Consider the following 20,834-nt stretch of genomic DNA (forward strand, 5'->3'; position numbering starts at 1 on the left):
TTCCCGCCTAAATCATACTGACCAATAGAAAAGATATAAACAATAAGAAATGTTCTAACTGAGCATGCTGAGTAAACTAGCATATTACAAATTATAATAACTGTAAATAGAATATATCCAGTAAATATTCTAATAACATAAAATCTTAAATAACATAAAACATAAAAATATAGCTGTACCAAATGCTTTAATCTTACCAACGTTGTAATAGACGCACAGCTCATTTTAGATCCGAGTCACTTATTATGTGCTTGTGGTTGTAGATGCAAATGCACTGACCATTGTTTTATGGTAGAATACATATCCAGAAAATTATGCTATGCTTTACATGCCAAGAGAAACGAACTCTTAAAGACCTTATCGTCTAGCAAGAGCAAGAGTCAAAGACTGTAGCCAACGTACACCCCACGGGGCGTACATTTATATTTTTATTTTTTATATTTTCAAACTAAGTGTGTATAGACATATATATTCATTATGAAGTGCTCCTTTGAAGGAGGGATTTCCTAATACAGATACAGATACAGAATGGCGCGGGATGTTGATGGGCTTTGTGATTATCACATGTTTAATGCAAGGTAGGTATTGGAGCGACGGATTCTTTAGAAGAATATAACATGGAATAGGCCTTTCCTAGCTGCGAAATCGCAAATGGGTATTTTTATTTGTATTTGGACCACGATCTCAAAGGGACTATAAGCACAGGGTTTCGAGGTCAGTACAACAGGTCCTGTCCAAATACATTTTAGCTATGGTAGCTAAATTTAACTATTATAGCTTTATTCAGCTTTCATGATTATCTCCCTTTGTCAGAATTAATCGTAAATGTCTTCAACATTGTAATTTCTGGGAGGAGCATGTTTATTTTATGCAGACGGGTTCAGGAATCACTTCTTCAACATACGCCTGATACGGTTAAAAATTTAAATAGTCTACCGTTGATTTAATTTTGACCATTTTTACACACATTTCAAGTAAAAAGTTGAAAAAATATTTTGACGGCAAAAGTCTCATTTTTTGCTGTCAATGTTTGCATTAGGGGACGACCATTTGATATTCTGGGGGGGGGGGGGCAGGAGGATTTTGAAAATAGATAACTCAGCCTTGATAATCACAAAAATAAATGGTTTGTTCTGTGGTAGTTTGAAAATGAATTACCTGACTTGCAATGTATAGAAAATAAATAACTCAGCAGATCTAATCGAAAGTATGAGATGGCACCAGATTCTTCATAAATTCATCTTTTTTCCCGAAAAAAATCGGGAAACACTTCCCAAATTTTTTTAATAATAAAAGTATAAATATTATTTAAATATACTTGAAATGTCTGAAAATTTGTTTCATTTAACTTGAAGTATATTGTCTCAAGAAACCTTACCTCACCTTTATTTTAACAGGGCCGTAACTACATGTAGGAAATTTCAAAACCAAACGCTTGTCTCCATATCAAATTGTGTTCACGGCCTTGCAAGAAGAAAGTTCTGTTTTCCCTCAGACTTATAGCCCTGATTTTTCGGGATCAATGTTTCTTATTTATTTGTCTTTTGTTCATTGATTGCCCTTCTGTATTTGTAACGGTTTATTTCTTCCTCGGTGATATTTTATCCTGAGGATAATTTGTCCCGGTAATTTTTTTCCAGGCATGGTATTTCACAGGTTGATTTTTTCCAGAGGAGTGAAAATCTATCTGTGTTATGCGGATAGTATGTACCGGTATATATTTGACGTACAATATTTCACAGAGCCGTGTGAAATAGAGTCCCATTAACTACTATGTAAGTTACTCACAATCAATATATACCTGACTATAATTATAAAATGTTTCACAAAGGTAGACCAAATTTGCATAATTTATCAAAGGGAGGTAATTATTAGCAATTTATATTTTAAAGATATTAATATAAGATATTTCTGAATCTATTTTATAGTAAAATTTTTCCTTTAATCTTATTTTTATGCCCCACCTACGATAGTAGAGGGGCATTATGTTTTCTGGTCTGTGCCTCCGTTCGTCCGTCCGTCCGTCCGTCTGTGCCTCCGTTCGTCCGTCCGGTTAAAGTTTTTGGTCGAGGTAGTTTTTGATGAAGCTGAAGTCCAATCAATTTGAAGCTTAATACACATGTTCCCCATGATATGATCTTTCTAATTTTAATGCCAAATTATAGTTTTGACCCCAATTTCATGGTCCACTGAACATATAAAATGATAGTGCAAAGTTCAGGTTAAAGTTTTTGGTCAAGGTAGTTTTTTGATGAAGTTAAAGTTACATCAACTTGAAACTTAGTACACATGTTCTCTATGATATGATCTTTCTAATTTTAATTCCAAATTAAAGTTTTGACCCCAATTTCACGGTTCACTGAACATAGAAAATGATAGTGGGAGTGGGGCATCCGTGTACTATGGACACATTCTTGTTTAATAATTTATATATTCATTTATATAAAAAGATGACTTACAACTTGATTTAATAAGACAGATAACATTTCACAGGTAAAAAATATCCAGCTGTTAAACATGCTTTTGTTCCAATATATTGTTATACTATGATTTATCTGATTTCCATATAATCAACAGCTACATCTCTGTCCCCAGACAAAACTATTTATATAGTTAAAAATATCATCATAATCAAATTATTCTATTACTGTTAACAGTGGTAATGCAACTATATTTCTACCTTACTTTTACATTTATATTTGTACTGAGATCTGAAAACAACTCACTTTTACATGTATTACACTAACCGTATTTAATCATGATATTATTTTCCAATTACGATCTTTGAAATTACTTCTGGTTTTCTTCCCTATGTTTCATGATAATTTTCTTTTTAAAAGGATGATATTGACTTGAATATTTCAGGAATTTTTTTCAAGGATAATTTGTTAAATTATTTCCCATTATAATACATTTTTTTAACAATTTCGCTTTATTTCAAATACATTATTGTTATTTCATAGTATTTTTAAAGGATAAGTTTTTTCTAATAACTATTTAATAAGTTAACTACCCAGATAGAATTTCACGGCAAAGGAAAAAATATCCTAGGGAAATATTTTCCTCCGGATAAAAAAATAACAACAACTACTGTGACATTTTTTCCTCCGGATCAAATTTCACCCGGATATAATTTTGCTTTACATATTCTGTTAGTGTTGCATTCCTTTTGTAATCTAGTAATTTTGTTATGAACTTGATCATGAGTTTAAAAAAAAAAAAACAGCAGCCACAGGCTTAACTATGTGAATTCCATTTTTGTTTTATCATGCACATTGGTCTTTTGATGTTGTCCCTAGAAACTTCAGTCTTACACTGAATTTATACATTTTGCTTTGAGACCAAAATATTGTCAAAAAATTATTAAATCAAAACTAGTGTTGTTCCGATGATCGGAATAAGTCGGAAATCAGTTGGTTTGGTCTGGCGATGTCGATAATCGATTGGGATTTTGTTTGATCGATTGTCGTTAAAGTTGTCCGGACCTTTAGCTTATCAACTTCCGGTCCGTTTCCGGTTTGCATTTTATATGCGCAGTCAAACAAATAATACAAAACATATCAGGATCGATGACAATAACAATGTCAAACATCCTATAATTAAACACATAACCAGTTTCCTTCTTTATAAACGTGACAAATGCATTGACTATAAATATTTGCAGATTGATGGAATATTATTTAAAATTAATAACTTTGTATGAAATACTTTCTTTCAAAACCGGTACTTGCTACTTGAAAGCGTACATAAAATCATTCTGATTTTAGACAAAATAATTTCTTTGCTTCATTAGAACGTGTTGCAATTAATGTTTTATCCATTTGTAGCATCAAAAACGTCGTATTCCTTTCCAAATTGCTGACCAAACATCGTTTATTTTTGTAAATTTTCCGAAATTTGTCCGCCATATTGAAAAGTATAAGAATCACGAATCGGATACGATTCAACTATGAAATAATTCCGCATTCTTGCAATTATAAGTTCAGACGCACGAATGACACAATTGACAGAAAAATAATGATCACAAAAATGAAAAAAAAGCATTATACACGAATTAACAGACATTGGCTTAATCCCCTTTGTTTACTGTATATATTATAATGCAAATGCATTGTTTAATTTTTTTCTGTTAATCTTAAATTTCTTAAAGTTAAAAACTTTATATACCTTTCCGTAATTAGAAACATTAAATGTTTATACAGCTATGTTATTGAAATTGTATTGTGAGTTACACCATTGAAATTTAGAAATGTTAGTGTCACTGTTGGTAATAAATGTAATTATTAGATCAATATGAATCTTGATTCTTATCAATTCATTGTTTTGTCTCTGCTGAATAAATAGTTATCAAAGGTACCAGGATTATAATTTAGTACAACAGAATATAAAAGGAAACAAAAGATCAAATATGAATATATATAAACTCTGCAATGATAAGGAATATACACATTAGACATGTACAATGAGACTAAATGCATGATTTCATTTGAAAAAAGGGCAAAGTATTATGATGCGATTATAACCGATAGTCGGTTGGTTGTTGTCAACCGATTGTAATAGATAATCGGTTGGTAATTTCAACCGATTATCCAACACTAATCAAAACTTCATTTTCAGATTATGAAAGGGTCTTCGGAACACCCAGAAAGCATGATTTTGTATCATTTGTTCTATAGCTTCTTGAGCCTTCATTGGCTCCAAAACCCTTCAAAACAAATTTTGCCTCGCTCCGCTCGGCGTAGTATGTTTGCCAATACATTAAAAAGTGCCTAGTTATAACTAAACTTTAATACTATGTATGTATGAAATACATGTATATGCAGTTGGGAATTTAAAAGATTCATTTCTGCAGAGGGGGATGGTTAATCTAATTAAATGGTATATAATGACTTGACTATACTATATGTATTATTTATAAACAAATCATTTAAAAAGTTGTATGTTTTCGAATATCAAAAATATAGTTGTAAAAATGAATAATCAGTCCCTTGCTTTAATGAAAATGAAAAATCTTGCTTCAATACTGCAGAAAATGAATAATCTGTCCTCTTAGTTTACAAAAATAAATAAACGATCAAAAACAAATCCTCCTGGCCCCCCCCCCAGAATATCAAATGGTCGTCCCCTTACTATTTGATTAATTTATCCACCAAATTATAAGGTGCACCTACCCACAGTAACAAAGATCTTGGAAAACTTCATTAAAACAGCAAAGGGAGATAATAAATGAAAGCTAAATCAAGCTATAATAGCTAAATTTAGCTACTAAAGCTAAAATGTATTTGGACAGGACCTGTACAATACTCCAATCAACACTTTTTGGGTTTTTGGTCAAATTTCACCGAAAACTGGTTTACTGGTTTCCGGTTGTTACATAGGGAGTGAAGTGATTTTGTTTATTTTGTTGCAGAAGGTTGTTTTAAGCCCCTAGAAAATTGTCTCAGTGCTTCAAAAATCGACTAACCGGGTCTGTTTGTCACAAATACATGTAGGTGCAAAATGAAAATTACAACATGCTGTAAAAAATTCTCCCTTTGCTCTTATTGCCACAACGTTGTTTTTTCACCTGGAACGGATCCGGAACGGACATGAAAAACGTCTAAATACCCAAAATAGCGGCCAAGTGTTGATAGGAGTATGTATATGTGTACATAGATTAATATAAATGAATATTAATCTATGTACACATATACTAACCTCGAAACCCTGTGACTCTAAGCAAAAAAATTAATATGATTTTCAGGCGTTACCTGTTGATGCGACCAAATTTGTGTGACGAGCACATATGATTTTCTTTGTTGTTTACATCAGTTTTAATTACCAGAATACATGGATTGGGCATTTACGGGATCACTCATTAATTTAGCCAAACGGGGTAATTCTGGTTTAAAAACGTGACAATCGTTGATATAAAATAGCTGTCCCTTTGCTCAATGTTGTCATCATCTCATTTTTACCCCGAATGACAGCGTCTAAAAGTCTGCGAAACACCGTAATTGCTGTTTGCGGCTAAAATTGTGACCGTTACAATCATTTGCAAACTGGAAGCGTATCAATTTCCCCTATATGTTCAGTGTAAAAATTGCAAAATTTAACTGGACCGAACCAATTTTTGGTGGATATTTCCAGTCATACCTGCCAAGTCTCACTCTTTGTGGGGGTTTTCCGCCAAAAAACCCCATGAGAGCTTTAAAATCATAATTTTCAAAGTGCAATTTTGTTCACAATTTTTAATAAAATCAAACAAAAATGTTTGCAATAGGCTTGTAATATCATAAAGAATCAATAAAACAACATCCTAAAGCATTTGAACCCCCTATTAAATGTGTTTCTTGAGTGTCCATGAAATTTCACACGCGAAAACCCCCATGAGCATTTTCAATTGTTGGCAGGTATGTTTCCAGTCGGTTCGGCCCAATTTCGAAGACTGAATATATATCCTTATATTTTGTGAATAAAAAACACAATCGAGGCGCCAATTGTGCCTTTTGTGGAGAAATTAAAGACAGAATCACATTCTCGCTTTGCGAGAACGGGATTCAAGATGGCGGCGCCCATGAAAGGGTTAGAACAATTTTTTTATCATCATAGATAGAGAAAAAATAAGGGAAAGCATTGGAAATTGAGGTCGTAGGTAATTTTTGACAGCACCTCTACCATTAAGGCGACCGAAGTTGCATATCAACTCAACTTCTCAAGATCGACCCTGCGAGAGTTCACATCTACAAAGCATGTAGGCCTTGCCCAGAGCCTTATATTAAACGTCTCTTCCTTGCCTAATTGCTAACATAGCAATCATACATGTAAATACAATAGCTTTGTCACAGTTTATTTTTACTTTCCTGTTGTTGTGTTGACGGAATTTTTGGTGAAAGTCAAATTGTATGCGAAAACTAACTTACCGGATCGTCGGTCATTTCCAGTAAAAATACATGTACCTTCGCGCCAGTAAAAATTTGGAGTTATTTCAGCAGTTAATCATACATTTAGAAAAAAAACAGCCAATGTGGCTATTTTTGCCCTCAATCCATTCATTTACTGTTTTAGTTTCCTCCGCCGAACATTAAAATGTTTTTGTTACCCTTTTAGATATTGTTTTCATTACTTTCTCTGTTCCAGCAAATTCTTTCTTTTTAACTCACCTGGCCGAAATACCATGTCACGTGATGTGAGGTATTTCCATCACTTGGCATCCGTTGTCTGTCGTCGTTGTCTGTAAACTTTTTCAAACCTTAACTTGTCCTAAATTACTGGACCGATTTCAATCAAACTTTACACAATTGTTCTATAGGGTATTGGCTACAATCCTATCGTTTAAAATTTTTTCAAAATGGCTGTTGTTCAAAGAGGGGTACCCCAAAACCGCATTTGAATGCTTGTATCTCAGAAACTACTGAACCAAATTTGATGAAACTTGGTATGTTGGTAGAGACTTATTAGTACATGTACTAGAACTTTATGAAAAATATCAAAATTGGTTGGAAGCGATTGGTGGCCATTTTGAAAAATGTCACAAAAGTGACCGAAAAACGTTACATTTTTCAAACGTTAACTCCTCCTAAACTACTGAACCATTTTCAACCAAACCATACTCAAATGTTCTATAGGGTATTGGGCCAAACAAAAAAATATGTGTGTTTCCTATTGCATGCCAGAAAAAAATAGGTAGGGAAAGTACAATTTTAATTTTTTTTTTGTAATTTTTTTTTGCTCTATGGGAGAAAAATCTTGACTTAATGGAAAATGGTGAAAAAAACTCTAGGGTACATGTTTGTAGGGACGAAAAATTAGGTAGGGTCGGGAAATAGGAAACACACCTATTTTTAGCTCGCCTGACCTTTCGGTCAAGATCATTCAGGGTCTCCATGGAATTATTATGATTTTTATGTCGGCTACTATGTGTGCTGGAGCGACATATAGGGATTGCTTTGGTACCATGTGTCGTCCTGCGTCACAAAAAATTTCCGCCACACTTTTGAAGTTTTCTGAGGAACTTAAAACGGCAGAGGCTTGAAACTTTACACAAGTCTTAATACTATAGAACCATATTCTGATTTTATGCTTCTATGTCATCTACTTCCTGTTTACCGATAACTTATGCACAGCACAGGCAACAAATGCTATCCCTGGATTGCTCCATCTAGTTTGAATATTGTAGGGTTATGAGCACTGGATAAAATAAATACCTATAAATTGATTTGTTATATGTCACTTTTATTTTAGAGAATATACAAATTAGTATTAAATGTTAAATGCCATGTGAATCTCTCATTGGAGCATACTCAATATTTTTCATATTTCAGGTTTGCAGGAAAAGTACCTTGTCTTTCAATTGGTAGAGATATACTACCCGAAGTGTATGGTAATGAGAAGTCAGAGATCACTGGTATACACTTTCAGAAAGTGAATGATGGCTTTGTTAAGGCAGCTATCAGAAGTGATTTGTTTATGTCAGTAGATTGGCCCAACGCTCCAACCAGGAACATGCTGCAGGGACCAAATCTAGATCTTAATACAGAGGGAAACCGCTTTGAAATTGTCCCACCAAACTTGTGGCTTCAAATAACAAACCTTTTGCTGCATCTTAAGCATGCCTTAATTCAAATGGTAAGTACAAATTGATAATTAGAGGACTAAATAATTTATTTTAACCCTTTCACCGATTGGTTCCCCTACAGGAAGTTACTCTCAGACGATGGCTTCCCTGGCAGTAATGTCAGACATGGAGTTTTCACATTTAATGTTGATAAATTGTTTTAATAATAAATAAAAAGTCCATCATTTATTGAAGAAAACAACAAAAATACGTTTTCAATCTTTTCTCAAAGTTGGAACCGAAATTATTTAAATAAAGCCGACTTTCCGCCATTTACAAGTCAAACTTCAAGATTGCCGTTAAAATTGTCCAAATTGACTTAAAATTCCGATATATTTACCAAAAGATTGGATAAAGTTTGATCCAAACAGTGTACGTGTCAAATCCAAAGTCTATTTCGATCCTTTCCAGCTGGAAAAAAGTATTCAACGCGAAATCGCCCATGTTCAGACCTAACATGCTTTCCAAAATTTGAAATAAAAAGGTTTTCCAACTTCAAATTGCCGTAAAATCAATAATATTTCGTCTTTTTTCACCCGGTTTTCAACAAAAACACCGCCCGACATTGGGTAACACGAATGACCGAATAACACTGTTATTATCCGAATTACACATGTAATGACCGAATAACACTTCAAATATCAATATTAACACATTTGAGTGACTTTTAAACATATATTATTGAATAAAATGGCGACCAAGGAAATCGTATGGAATGAATAAAAGAAAGATTGCATACAATCCCTCAACGTGTTCATCTTAGACCACCAAAGTGGAGCCCTCACGCCACGTCTCGTATGTATTTTAACTAGTTTTATATGGAAATTGTTTTACAGCCTCTCATAATTCTTAATAGAATGGTACTTGTATTTGATATTTGTGTATTGTTTGTTTTATATTGTGTATATACTCTGTATGTACTGTATATTTATGTATTGCAAAAGAGGGACGAAAGATACCAAAGGGACAGTCAAACTCATAAATCTAAAACAAACTGACAACGCATGGCTAAAAATGAAAAAGACAAACAAACAACAGCACACACGACACAACATAGAAAACTAAAGAATAAACAACACGAACCCCACCAAAAAACTAGGGGTGATCTCAGGTGCTCCGGAATGGTAAGCAGATCCTGCTCCACATGCGGCACCCGTCGTGTTGCTTATGTGATAACAAATCCGGTAAATGGTCTAATTCGGTAGGTCACATTCATGAAAGGGAAGGGGATTGTAGTTACAATGTAAGGAACATATCCGAGATTTTTTGCAAGTAGTGAGACTTTAATAAAATAAATATTGAATTTGTAAAAACATTTATATTTGCCAATGAAAATCTTTAATTTAGTTTTGAGAAAATTTTATTAGAACGAAACATACGAATCATCTATTCAGAAGCTTTGTTTTTATTAAAACAATCAAGTATTATAATTTTTTGATTAAATTTGAATTGAATATGTGAAAATTCTTAATTACATTTTATTTAATGTTGAGTAAATTGTTATGAAAAGTAATTAGTGATTGGAGTAATTGCATTGCTTTGATGTACTGGTTAAATTTTCAAATCCTTTCTGAAAAACAATTATTAGACAATTCTCTGAATATACAGTAATTTTTTTAATACTATATTTTCATAGCGTTTTCCTTTGGAGGCATATGCAATCTTTCTTTTATTCATTCCATACGATTTCCTTGGTCGCCATCTTGGAAGTACACACCGATATCCATAAATTTATAATGATCAATATTAACTTACCTGCAACTTGTAAATCATTTTTATACGACCGCAAAATTTGAAAAAATTTTCGTCGTATATTGCTATCACGTTGGCGTCGTCGTCTGCGTCGTCGTCGTCGTCGTCCGAATACTTTTAGTTTTCGCACTCTAACTTTAGTAAAAGTGAATGGAAATCTATGAAATTTTAACACAAGGTTTATGACCACAAAAGGAAGGTTGGTATTGATTTTGGGAGTTTTGGTCCCAACATTTTAGGAATTAGGGGCCAAAAAGGGCCCAAATAAGCATTTTCTTGGTTTTCGCACTATAACTTTAGTTTAAGTTAATAGAAATCTATGAAATTTTGACACAAGGTTTATGACCACAAAAGAACGGTTGGGAATGATTTTGGGAGTTTTGGTTTCAACAGTTTAGGAATTAGGGGCCAAAAAAGGGCCCAAATAAGCATTATTCTTGGTCTTCGCACAATAACTTTAGTTTAAGTAAATAGAAATAAATGAAATTTAAACACAATGTTAATGACTACAAAAGGAAGGTTGGTATTGATTTTGGGAGTTTAGGTCCAAACAGTTTAGGAATTAGGGGCCAAAAAGGGACCCAAATAAGCATTTTTCTTGGTTTTCGCACCATAACGTTAGTATAAGTAAATAGAAATCTATGAAATTTAAACACAAGGTTTATGACCATAAAAGGAAGGTTGGTATTGATTTTGGGAGTTTTGGTCCCAACAGAATAAGGGGCCCAAAGGGTCCAAAATTAAACTTTGTTTGATTTCATCAAAATTGAATAATTGGGGTTCTTTGATATGCCGAATCTAACTGTCATGACTGTGTATGTAGATTCTTAACTTTTGGTCCCATTTTCAAATTGGTCTACATTAAGGTCCAAAGGGTCCAAAATTAAACTTGATTTTGACAAAAAATGAATCAGTTAGGTTCTTTGATATGCTGAATCTAAAAATGTACTTAGATTCTTGATTATTGGCCCAGTTTTCAAGTTGGTCCAAATCGGGGTCCAAAATTAAACTTTGTTTGATTTCATCAAAAATTGAATAAATGGGGTTCTTTGATATACCAAATCTAACTGTGTATGTAGATTCTTCATTTTTGGTCCTGTTTTCAAATTGGTCTACACTAAAGTCCAAAGGGTCCAAAATTAAACTTAGTCTGATTTTAACAAAAATTGAAATCTTGGGGTTCTTTGATATGCTGAATCCAAAAATGTACTTAGATTTTTTATTATGGGCCCAGTTTTCAAGTTGGTCCAAATCAGGATCTAAAATTATTATATTAAGTATTGTGCAATAGCAAGTCTTTTCAATTGCACAGTATTGCGCAATGGCAAGAAATATCTAATTGCACAATATTATGTGAAATAGCAAATTTTTTTTTAATTAGAGTTATCTTTCTTTGTCCAGAATAGTAAGCAAGAAATATCTAATTGCAAAATATTGTGCAATAGCAAGATTTTTTTTTAATTGGAGTTATCTTTCTTTGTCCAGAATCAACTTAAATCTTTGTTATATACAATATACAATGTATATTCACTTTTTACTACCAACTGATAAATTAAAATAATCTTTACCATTCAGTGATAACAAGCAGTTTTTTTACATCTTAATATTTTATGATGTATTTAAATGAGTAGTTATTGTTGCAAACTCCATTAGAAATTTTAATTGAGATTAGTTTTGGAATAAGGGAAAGGGGGATGTGATTAAAAAAATTGGGTTCAATTTTTCTCATTTGAAATTTCATAATAAAAAAGAAAATTTCTTCAAACATTTTTTTGAGAGGATTAATATTCAACAGCATAGTGAATTGCTCTAAGAGAAAACAAAAATTTTAAGTTCATTAGAACACATTCATTCTGTGTCAGAAACCTATGCTGTGTCAACTATTTAATCACAATCCAAATTTAGAGCTGAATCCAGCTTGAATGCTGTGTCCATACTTGCCCCAACCGTTCAGGGTTCAACCTCTGCGGTCGTATAAAGCTACGCCCTGCGGAGCATCTGGTTAGGTTATAAAATACACTTCTATTATAATTTTATTCAATAATATATGTTTAAAAGTCACTCAAATGTGTTAATATTGATATTTGAAGTGTTATTCGGTCATTACATGTGTTATTCGGATAATAACAGTGTTAGTCGGTCATTCGAGGTACCGCCCGACATTTGCCTTTCAAACCGGAAGACCGCCAAAGAACGATAACTCCGTTTTCGCGCCATATTACGGACATACAAAAACCTATACCGCAAATCCCGGTCAACCGGGAACTGTCGTCTCGACGTTACTTTTCTAGATCCCGGTAGACTGGGAACTGTCGGTGAAAGGGTTAATATAAGAAAGTCAAGGTACATGTACAGTTACATGTATTGGCTGTGGAAATTTAATGTCAATTTTTGCTTAGTTCAGGATGTCAATTTTTTGTATTAATTTGAGGATTCCCTACATGCATACACATGTAGTTTCCCTATAATTCTTGATATACATGAAAATTGGCAATTCTGTGCAGTGATGATATATGCACAGGCCTATCAACCAGGTTTGCACTTTCAATCACTAATGGAGGTGTAATGCATACTTATCATGCTTATAGTTAATTGTTTTGCCTTTTTTATGTCGCCTGCTTTAGCAGAGTCGGCATATAGGGATACCATCTGTCGTCCTGCGTCGTCGTCGCCGTCACAAACTTTCGTCACACTTTTCTCAAGAACTACTCATCATAGCTATTCGATATTTGGTATGCAGCTTCAGCTATTGGTCCTATATCGCGCTATGCGATTTCAGACCTCTGCGACCCCTACTTCCTGTTACCGACTTCATCATTTTTACCTGCGTCACCAACGGTGAAAGCAGGTCTAGTAGTCGCTCGACTCCGTCCGTCCGTCGCAAAATTTTGTGTAATCCGTAACTCAAAAAGTATTCAACCTACATCATTCAAACTTTACATAGTGATTATATATATATATTGAAGATGTGCACCTCCTATTTTGGAGAAATTTAAAAAAAAATTAATGTGATTTTTGCCGTTTTTGGACTTAGCCATTTTTCACAATAAAATTATACTGTACAAAGAGGGATAACTCTATCACAATATTTGAATAATTGGCAATGTTGAATAACAGAGTCCTTTTTAAAGAGTATTATAATATAATAATTTGATTTTTACTGTGTTGGACTCTGCTTTTTTATCACAAATAATGTGATTTTTGCTATGTTTGGACTTAGCCATTTTTCACAAAAAAATTTCAATGTACAAAGGTGGATAACTCTATTGAAATATGGGTACATTGAAATTATTGATGCTTTAAGAATTACAGATTCCTTTTTAAAAGCGTAGTATGATATAATAATTTGATTTTAAGTACATGTATGTTGTACTTTGCTTTCTTTTTCAGAAATTATATTGACATTGATGCTTATATATCTTTTACTCATGAAGTATTCTAGAATTGAAGGACCTTAGCATTAGAAACATTAGATTGATAAAGTTGATTAAGTTTTTACCACCTATTTTTAACACATTTGAGATGTTTGAAGGATACTCTATTATGCATTTTCAACTTAATAATTTTCAAGCTGTACATAAGTTTCGCACAAAATAGTATGACGGTGACGCAGGTCCTGACATGTAATTGGTCTTGTTTAGCATTTTAATATGGTCTTAAGTGAAAATTTTCGTCACACTTTTCTCAGGAACTACTCATCATAGCCCCTTGATATTTGGTAGGCAGTCTCAGCTATTGGTCCTATACCGCGCTATGCGATTTCAGACCTCTGTGACCCCTACTTCCTGTTTACCGACTTAGTAATTTTTTTAGCATTTATGGCCTAAATGAAAATTTTCGTCACACTTTTCTCAGGAACTACTCATCATAGCCCTTTGATATTTGGTATGCAGCCTCAGCTATTGGTGCCATACCACGCTGTGCAATTTCAGACCTCTGCGACCCCCACTTCCTGTTTACCGACTTTTATGGTCTTAAGTGAAAAATTTTTGTCACATTTTTCTCATGAACTACTCATCATAGCCACTCGATATTTGGTATGCAGCCTCAGCTAATGGTCCCATATCGCACTATGCTATTTCAGACCTCTGCGACCCCAACTTTCTGTTTGCCTAATTAGTATGTTTTTTAGCATTTATGGTCTTAAGTGAAAATTTTCGTCACACTTTTCTCAGGAACTACTCATCATAGCCACTCAATATTTAGTATGCAGCTTCAGCTATTGATCCCATACCGCCCTGTATGATTTGAGTCCTCTGCGATCCCTACCGTCTGTTTACCGACTTAGTTTGTTATTCTCCAATGAATTCAAAGCAGGCGACATACGCATTCCATCGAATGCACCATCTAGTTCACAATTTCCCCCCTGTTCAATGCTTTTAAAATAATTATAATTAGTAAATGCAAAGTAATAAAGAAATACATATACATGTATCGCAGGGGTTGGGAAGGAAATTTTTTAGAGGGGCCATTTTCATGTTTTTTTCATCAAATTTGAAAATCTGAAGAGGCCATTTCTTAACATTCGACATAAAATTATGAAATGAGAAGGGGTCATTTCTGATTCTAAGGGGCAAAATCAAGGCCTTCCCAATCCCTGTCAGTATGTATTACATATGTAGTAAAACACAAGCTAAACAAAATGAAAGAAATACACATAATATTAACAATGACATGCATCCTACAATTAACACTGCATTGTTAATTATGTATGCTAACTGATGAAAGGAACGCTGTGTCGTGAATCTGCGAAAATGGCGTTCACACGCTAAAAGTGCTTTAAAAATTTTCTGGGGAGAAGCCTGATTACTCCCACATACACCATTCAATTTTCATGAAACTTTGCAGGCCAGTAGAGCTGATAGTACTGAACATTTTTGCTTCACATATTAATTATTTATCCCTTATGGTTTTCATGATATATCCCCTAAAAATGCAAAAGGAGTAGGGGCGATAAGGACCAGAATTGTCCAAAAAAATAAACATTCTTAAAATGTGTTCAAAATTTACCAAAAGGCAGAGGAATATCCATGTTTTTAAATTATGAGTTGAATTTTGTTGATTTATTTCCATGCAATTTACCATAACATCACAAAATGACGTCATAATCAACTTTTTGATGAAAAACAGCAAAATTTGATAAAAATCAAGTGCAATTTCGTAGAATTGAATATGTGCGCATTCGTGGTACAACTAAATGTTCCTATTACCATAAGGGACCTGTACATGTATATAAAATATGTTTTTGTACCAAGCATGCGCAGGTATCTAACTAGGTGAAAAACTGCTGAAAAATATTCTCTTTTCATGATTTTTCGCCAAAAATTGATGTTTTCTACATTTTATGACGTCACTGCGAAGAATTATTGGTACGTTAGGGAAGTAAAAGTGGAAGATATGTCACAAGCAACTATTTCTGCTAAAATATGCAAGGTTAGAACATTGCCATTGAATTTTTCATATTTTGCTGAATTTTAGGGTCAAAATGGGCCCTTATTGCCCCTTGTCCTTTACCAAAAATTGGTAAATTTAGGTAGAAAATGCACGTTCAAATGGCAATAATAACTCCTACATGATTTATTGGATTTTCTTGAAATTTTCATCCTAGGTAGACTTTCACTAGAGCTTCATTTTCAGGTACATGTAACGGTTTTTTCTGTATCTTCTCTATTTTTGAAAATATGCACTAAAAACTTGTGAAAAAAAGTAGTCAAAACCATGTGTTCTATTTATAGTAACACCAACCATGTTTTTCATGGAAACCCAAATGATTCACAAATTATAATGGTGAAACCATGTGAGCTATAAAAAAAAGTAGCATCAATGGTTTCAGCTAAATCAAAATGAAGCATTCTTGAATTTTTTCCAAAATTTATTTATATTTTCTCAATAGAAATATATGTTTTTAGATGACCCCTGCAAATGGACCTCCACCCCAGTCATTACATGATGGATTAAAGAGTGACATATGGACTGGTGGGATAAACAACTCCCGTAATGAAACACCTAAACCTGTGCGATTGGCGTCACTAAAGCAGATCATTGGAGAGCATTGGGTAAGTTAGATGTAAGGTATTTATTGCCAGATAATGTATGTTTGCTTGCCTTGACTGTCACCCTGTAACAGTCCGGTTGTATTTTCCTATGAGTTGTTATATTTTGAATGAGTAAGCACAATAATCTCTTAACTTTGATGCAAAATTGCCTATAATTTGGAATTTTAAATCACATTTTTCTAACTTAGGTTATTATGCTGCCTGCAACGTGTTACAGAAGTGACATATAGGGATTAATTCCTGTCAGCCCGCGATTGTTAACCAGGCAGGGGTTTATCAGCACCTTTTGGGAAAAAGGAGTCTATGGTCATTTTGGGAATTTTTCATCTGCGTTCCGGTGAAATTGGGAAAAAAACATTGCCTCTGCTCCTCCCCCTCCCCAAATTGGTACATGTACAGTTTTGTATGTTATAATGAAAAAAAATATTTTACTTTTATTTAAGGGATGACAAAAATGTTTAGTCAGTCCACCGTGAGATGAATATGACAAACACATACTATCCACAATGGTCCCCAATCATGCTGCACTCGGCGTAGCTTTTATTGTTCAAATAAGGGGAGATGATATTTTCTCTATATTTAGCAAGTGAAAACTCTTTGATCTTTCCTAACCATTTAATGTGTTCAATAACACACAGAAGCCAAATCTAGAAATGGTACATGTGATGTATATCAAAAGTGTAAGAACAATTCTGACCCCAAATGCCTGTGTCTTTGACAGTCTGAATGTGTATAAGATAACTGTAAGGTAACCAACTCATATATATGATTGTATATATATAACTCAGGTGGATAGTCTGTCATACAGATAAATTACAAAAATCACATTTTTGGAATCTTTATAAGCTAAGTTTTTTATTGTTTCTAACATATGGTGAGAAAAATTCAAAGGAAAATGTATATCTCTCTTAAAACCAATTACATGTATATTGACATTGTACATGCGGCATTCAGAATAGTAGGATTGAAGATTATGTTTGCATTTAGAGATTGTATTCATAAAGTTTTCGGACTTTCCCAACTAGCTACAACCAAATTTGAAAAAGGAATTCATTGTAAAATGTATGAGGGTTTTCACATGCTAAATATAGGTAAAATATTATCTCCCCTTATTAGGGCCCCACAACTTTGTTGTGGACGCCTTATAGTAATCAGTCTGTCTGTCCGTCCATAACAAATCAGTTTTCCTGACTTTTTTTCTAAACGCTTGCAGATATTGAGCTGAAATTTTGTATGTGTGTCTGGTATGATGAGTTACAAGTCAAGCTTAAGTTTCGTTCGGGTCCGTTGATTTTCAACCAAGTTACAGCCCTTGGACTTTTCCAATAGGGTTCAATCAGGCGGGGCCTTTCGAGATGGCTGCCATCTCCCTGATGTCTAGTTTTAACAAACATTAGGATTTTTGTTGTCCAAAAAGATTTTTTTTCTTCAAACTTTCGGTGTAAGTATTAAGTTGTAATCAGAAATTTTGTAGGTGGCTGAAAATCATCAAAAATATCATTTTGCATTAAAAATAATTTATAGACAGCCATTGAATGGACTAAAATTATGGCAATGTACAAACAAATGTGTTGATATTTTTAGATGACCTTTCAAGGCTAGATCTGCACATTTTTGTGTATATTGTATGTGTAGAAGTCTAAGTATAATTCAATGTAAATCACAACACCCAGTGCATTCAGTGTTAGGGGAATCGCTGTAAATGCCATAATTAATTTGAATCATACTAATATATTAAATGCTCTGTAATGTCTCAAAATTTATTCTCTTTTAGGTTGAAAATACGTGGATACAAAGCTTTGCCCTTTGTATTACTGAAGGTATGGGCCAAGAACAATCATCTATCCAAGATTTCTTAACGAACCTACTTGGCTTGGGTACAGTGTGGTCAGACCTTTACTGTATAAATGCACCAGCGGAAACATCTAGGAATAAGTCATTGAGGGAAGGCGTTATGCACTGTCTTACTTATGGATTTCATGAAGATCAAATTGATAGAGCAACTGAACAAATGCAACGTCCACGTGAACAAAGATTAAGAGAACGTGCACGTGGACGTGAAAAATATTACGCGACTGAAGATGGGAAATTGACTCATAGAGTTGTTATACCTAAAGCTATGGGTGACAGACAAAGATCCAAGTCTAGATCCCCTTCTCCTACAAATGACATCCGTCCACAGGTAAGGCGGCGTATACCACCTAGACCGTTGCCACCAAACGACATCCATGATTTTTTGGGGGATGCAGATAATTATGATCTGCATGCCCCCAATTTACATAACTTTTTTGAACCACACAACCCAGATTGTGTAGTAGTTAAAGAGCAGAATATTGGACAGAACCTGTCTGCAGCACTATTATGTACAGTGGAAATTTGCTCCTGGCAAAGGTTTGGGGAAGCAAATTTTAGACGAACTCTGAATCATGCAACACATCAGTGTGTACAGCAGTGCCTAGCTGGGTTATCATTTAACCAGGAACATATTTTGGGCCTCGTTTTTGTTCCAGATGGTATTAAATTGGTTAAAGTTGAGCGAGATCCAAATCAAATTTACAGAGTAACAGAAACAGATCTGATTACTTGGGATGATACCAACCTTATACTTCAATTACTTCGCTATTTACAGAACTCCTTCAATAATTAAGGGACAAGGTTCCGTGTCGGGGGGGGGGGGGGGGGGTGTCTAGAGTTGTATATATGTATAGCTACACCCAAATATATATATATGTTCAAAAAAGTTTCAACTATTTTATTGGTGGCAAATGTGTCATGAACTGTTCTTTATAAATTAGAATTTAGAAATATAACGAAATGGGAGGGGATTTCTTTAGAAGGTCAAATGAATCATATTCTATGGTCCAATGTCTTTTGTGTAGCCTTAAACTTTATTACTGATATAAAGATTAACATTAAAATGTTAGATGTAACCTACAATAACGAAACTTTGTGTATCTTTTTTCTATGAAGTTATGACAATGTTATTGATGTTGGTGGATAATGAATGAGTATAATGACTTCAAATAAAACCAATTAAACACTAATTCTTATCAGTTTATTTAAGAAAGACTGATTAACAGTCTATTATAAATGGATTTAGCTATGGTTGGTGGTCATAGAAACTTACTACAATTACATAACACCTGGTCCACACTGCTTGTATATATTCTATTATGATCATTTTATGATTTGAAGTCTGTAATCATCTTTTTATATTTTTATGTTCTGTTTCTGTGAAACTATTTGGATAATCCAATCCAAACTTGACAGGAATAACATATTGCATAGATGGAATAAGTATATTTTCATATTATTTACAATTTTTCATGTTGTATTTAAAGGATTTCTTCATGCTGTTTCCAGGTTTTTCCAATGAAAATGATATAAGTATACCACCTGCATTTGGCTAGGGGTTATAAACAGATATAGGGAGATGTGGTGTGAGTGCCAATGAGAGAACTCTCCATCCAAATAACAATTTGTAAAAGTAAACCATTCTATCTATGACAGAATTTTGTCTGAATTTTTTGTTGAGCCTTCGACTTTAGTTGAATAAGCAAGACATTGTGATCCTACATTCTGTTGGCATCAGCATTGTCATTGGCGGCGGCTGCCACAAATATTCACTCTGTGGTTAAAGTTTTTGAAATTTTAATCACTTTCTTAAACTATCCTGGATTTGTACCAAACCTGGACAGAAGCTTGTTTACGATCATAAGATTGTATCCAGAAGTAAATTTTGTAAAAATAAAATTCCAATTTTTCTGTATTTTACTTATAAATGGACTTAGTTTGTCTGCCAGGAAACATTACATTCACTTTGTGGTTAAAGTTTTTGTCGAGCCTGCAACTTTGTTGCAGAAAGCTCGACATAGGGATAGTGATCCGGCGGTGGCATTAGCTAACTTCTTCAGTCACATGTCCAATGTCCTTGACCTCATTTTCATGGTTCAGTGACTACTTAAAAAAAAAAAATCTAATTTTTTGTAATGTCATATTCTCTCTTATTATAAGTAATAGGATAACTATATTTGGTATGTGTGTACCTTGCAAGGTCCCCATGCCCATCAGACAGTATTCAATTGACCTCGACCTCATTTCATGGATCAGTGAACAAGGTTAAGTTTTGGTGGTCAAGTCCATATGTCAGATACTATAAGCAATAGGTCTAGTATATTCGGTGTATAGAAGGACTGTAAGGTGTGCATGTCCAACTGGCAGGTGTCATCTGACCTTGACCTCATTTTCATGGTTCAGTGGTTATAGTAAAGTTTTTATATGACTGCAAAAAATTTTGCGGTCGTATATTGGTATGATGTTGGCGTCGTCGTCTTCCGAAGACATTTGGTTTTCGCACTATAACTTTAGTATAAGTTAATAGAAATCTATGAAATTTAAACACAAGGTTTATGACAACAACAGGAAGGTTG

The 20,834-nt window shown here is 33.8% G+C and overlaps 1 protein-coding gene across 1 annotated transcript; it reads left to right on the plus strand.

Moving 5' to 3' along the window:
* Positions 1–460: 460 nt before the first annotated feature.
* On the plus strand, positions 461–19,448 carry LOC143057756 (uncharacterized). The gene is made up of 4 exons (XM_076231139.1): positions 461–578; positions 8,304–8,607; positions 16,258–16,404; positions 18,179–19,448. Exons 1-4 carry the CDS (start codon positions 529–531, stop codon positions 19,049–19,051), a joined length of 1,374 nt encoding a protein of 457 aa, XP_076087254.1. The 5' UTR covers positions 461–528; the 3' UTR covers positions 19,052–19,448.
* Positions 19,449–20,834: the final 1,386 nt, after the last annotated feature.

The sequence above is a fragment of the Mytilus galloprovincialis genome, chromosome 13 (genome assembly GCF_965363235.1).
Source record: "Mytilus galloprovincialis chromosome 13, xbMytGall1.hap1.1, whole genome shotgun sequence".
In the NCBI taxonomy this organism is placed as follows: domain Eukaryota; kingdom Metazoa; phylum Mollusca; class Bivalvia; order Mytilida; family Mytilidae; genus Mytilus; species Mytilus galloprovincialis.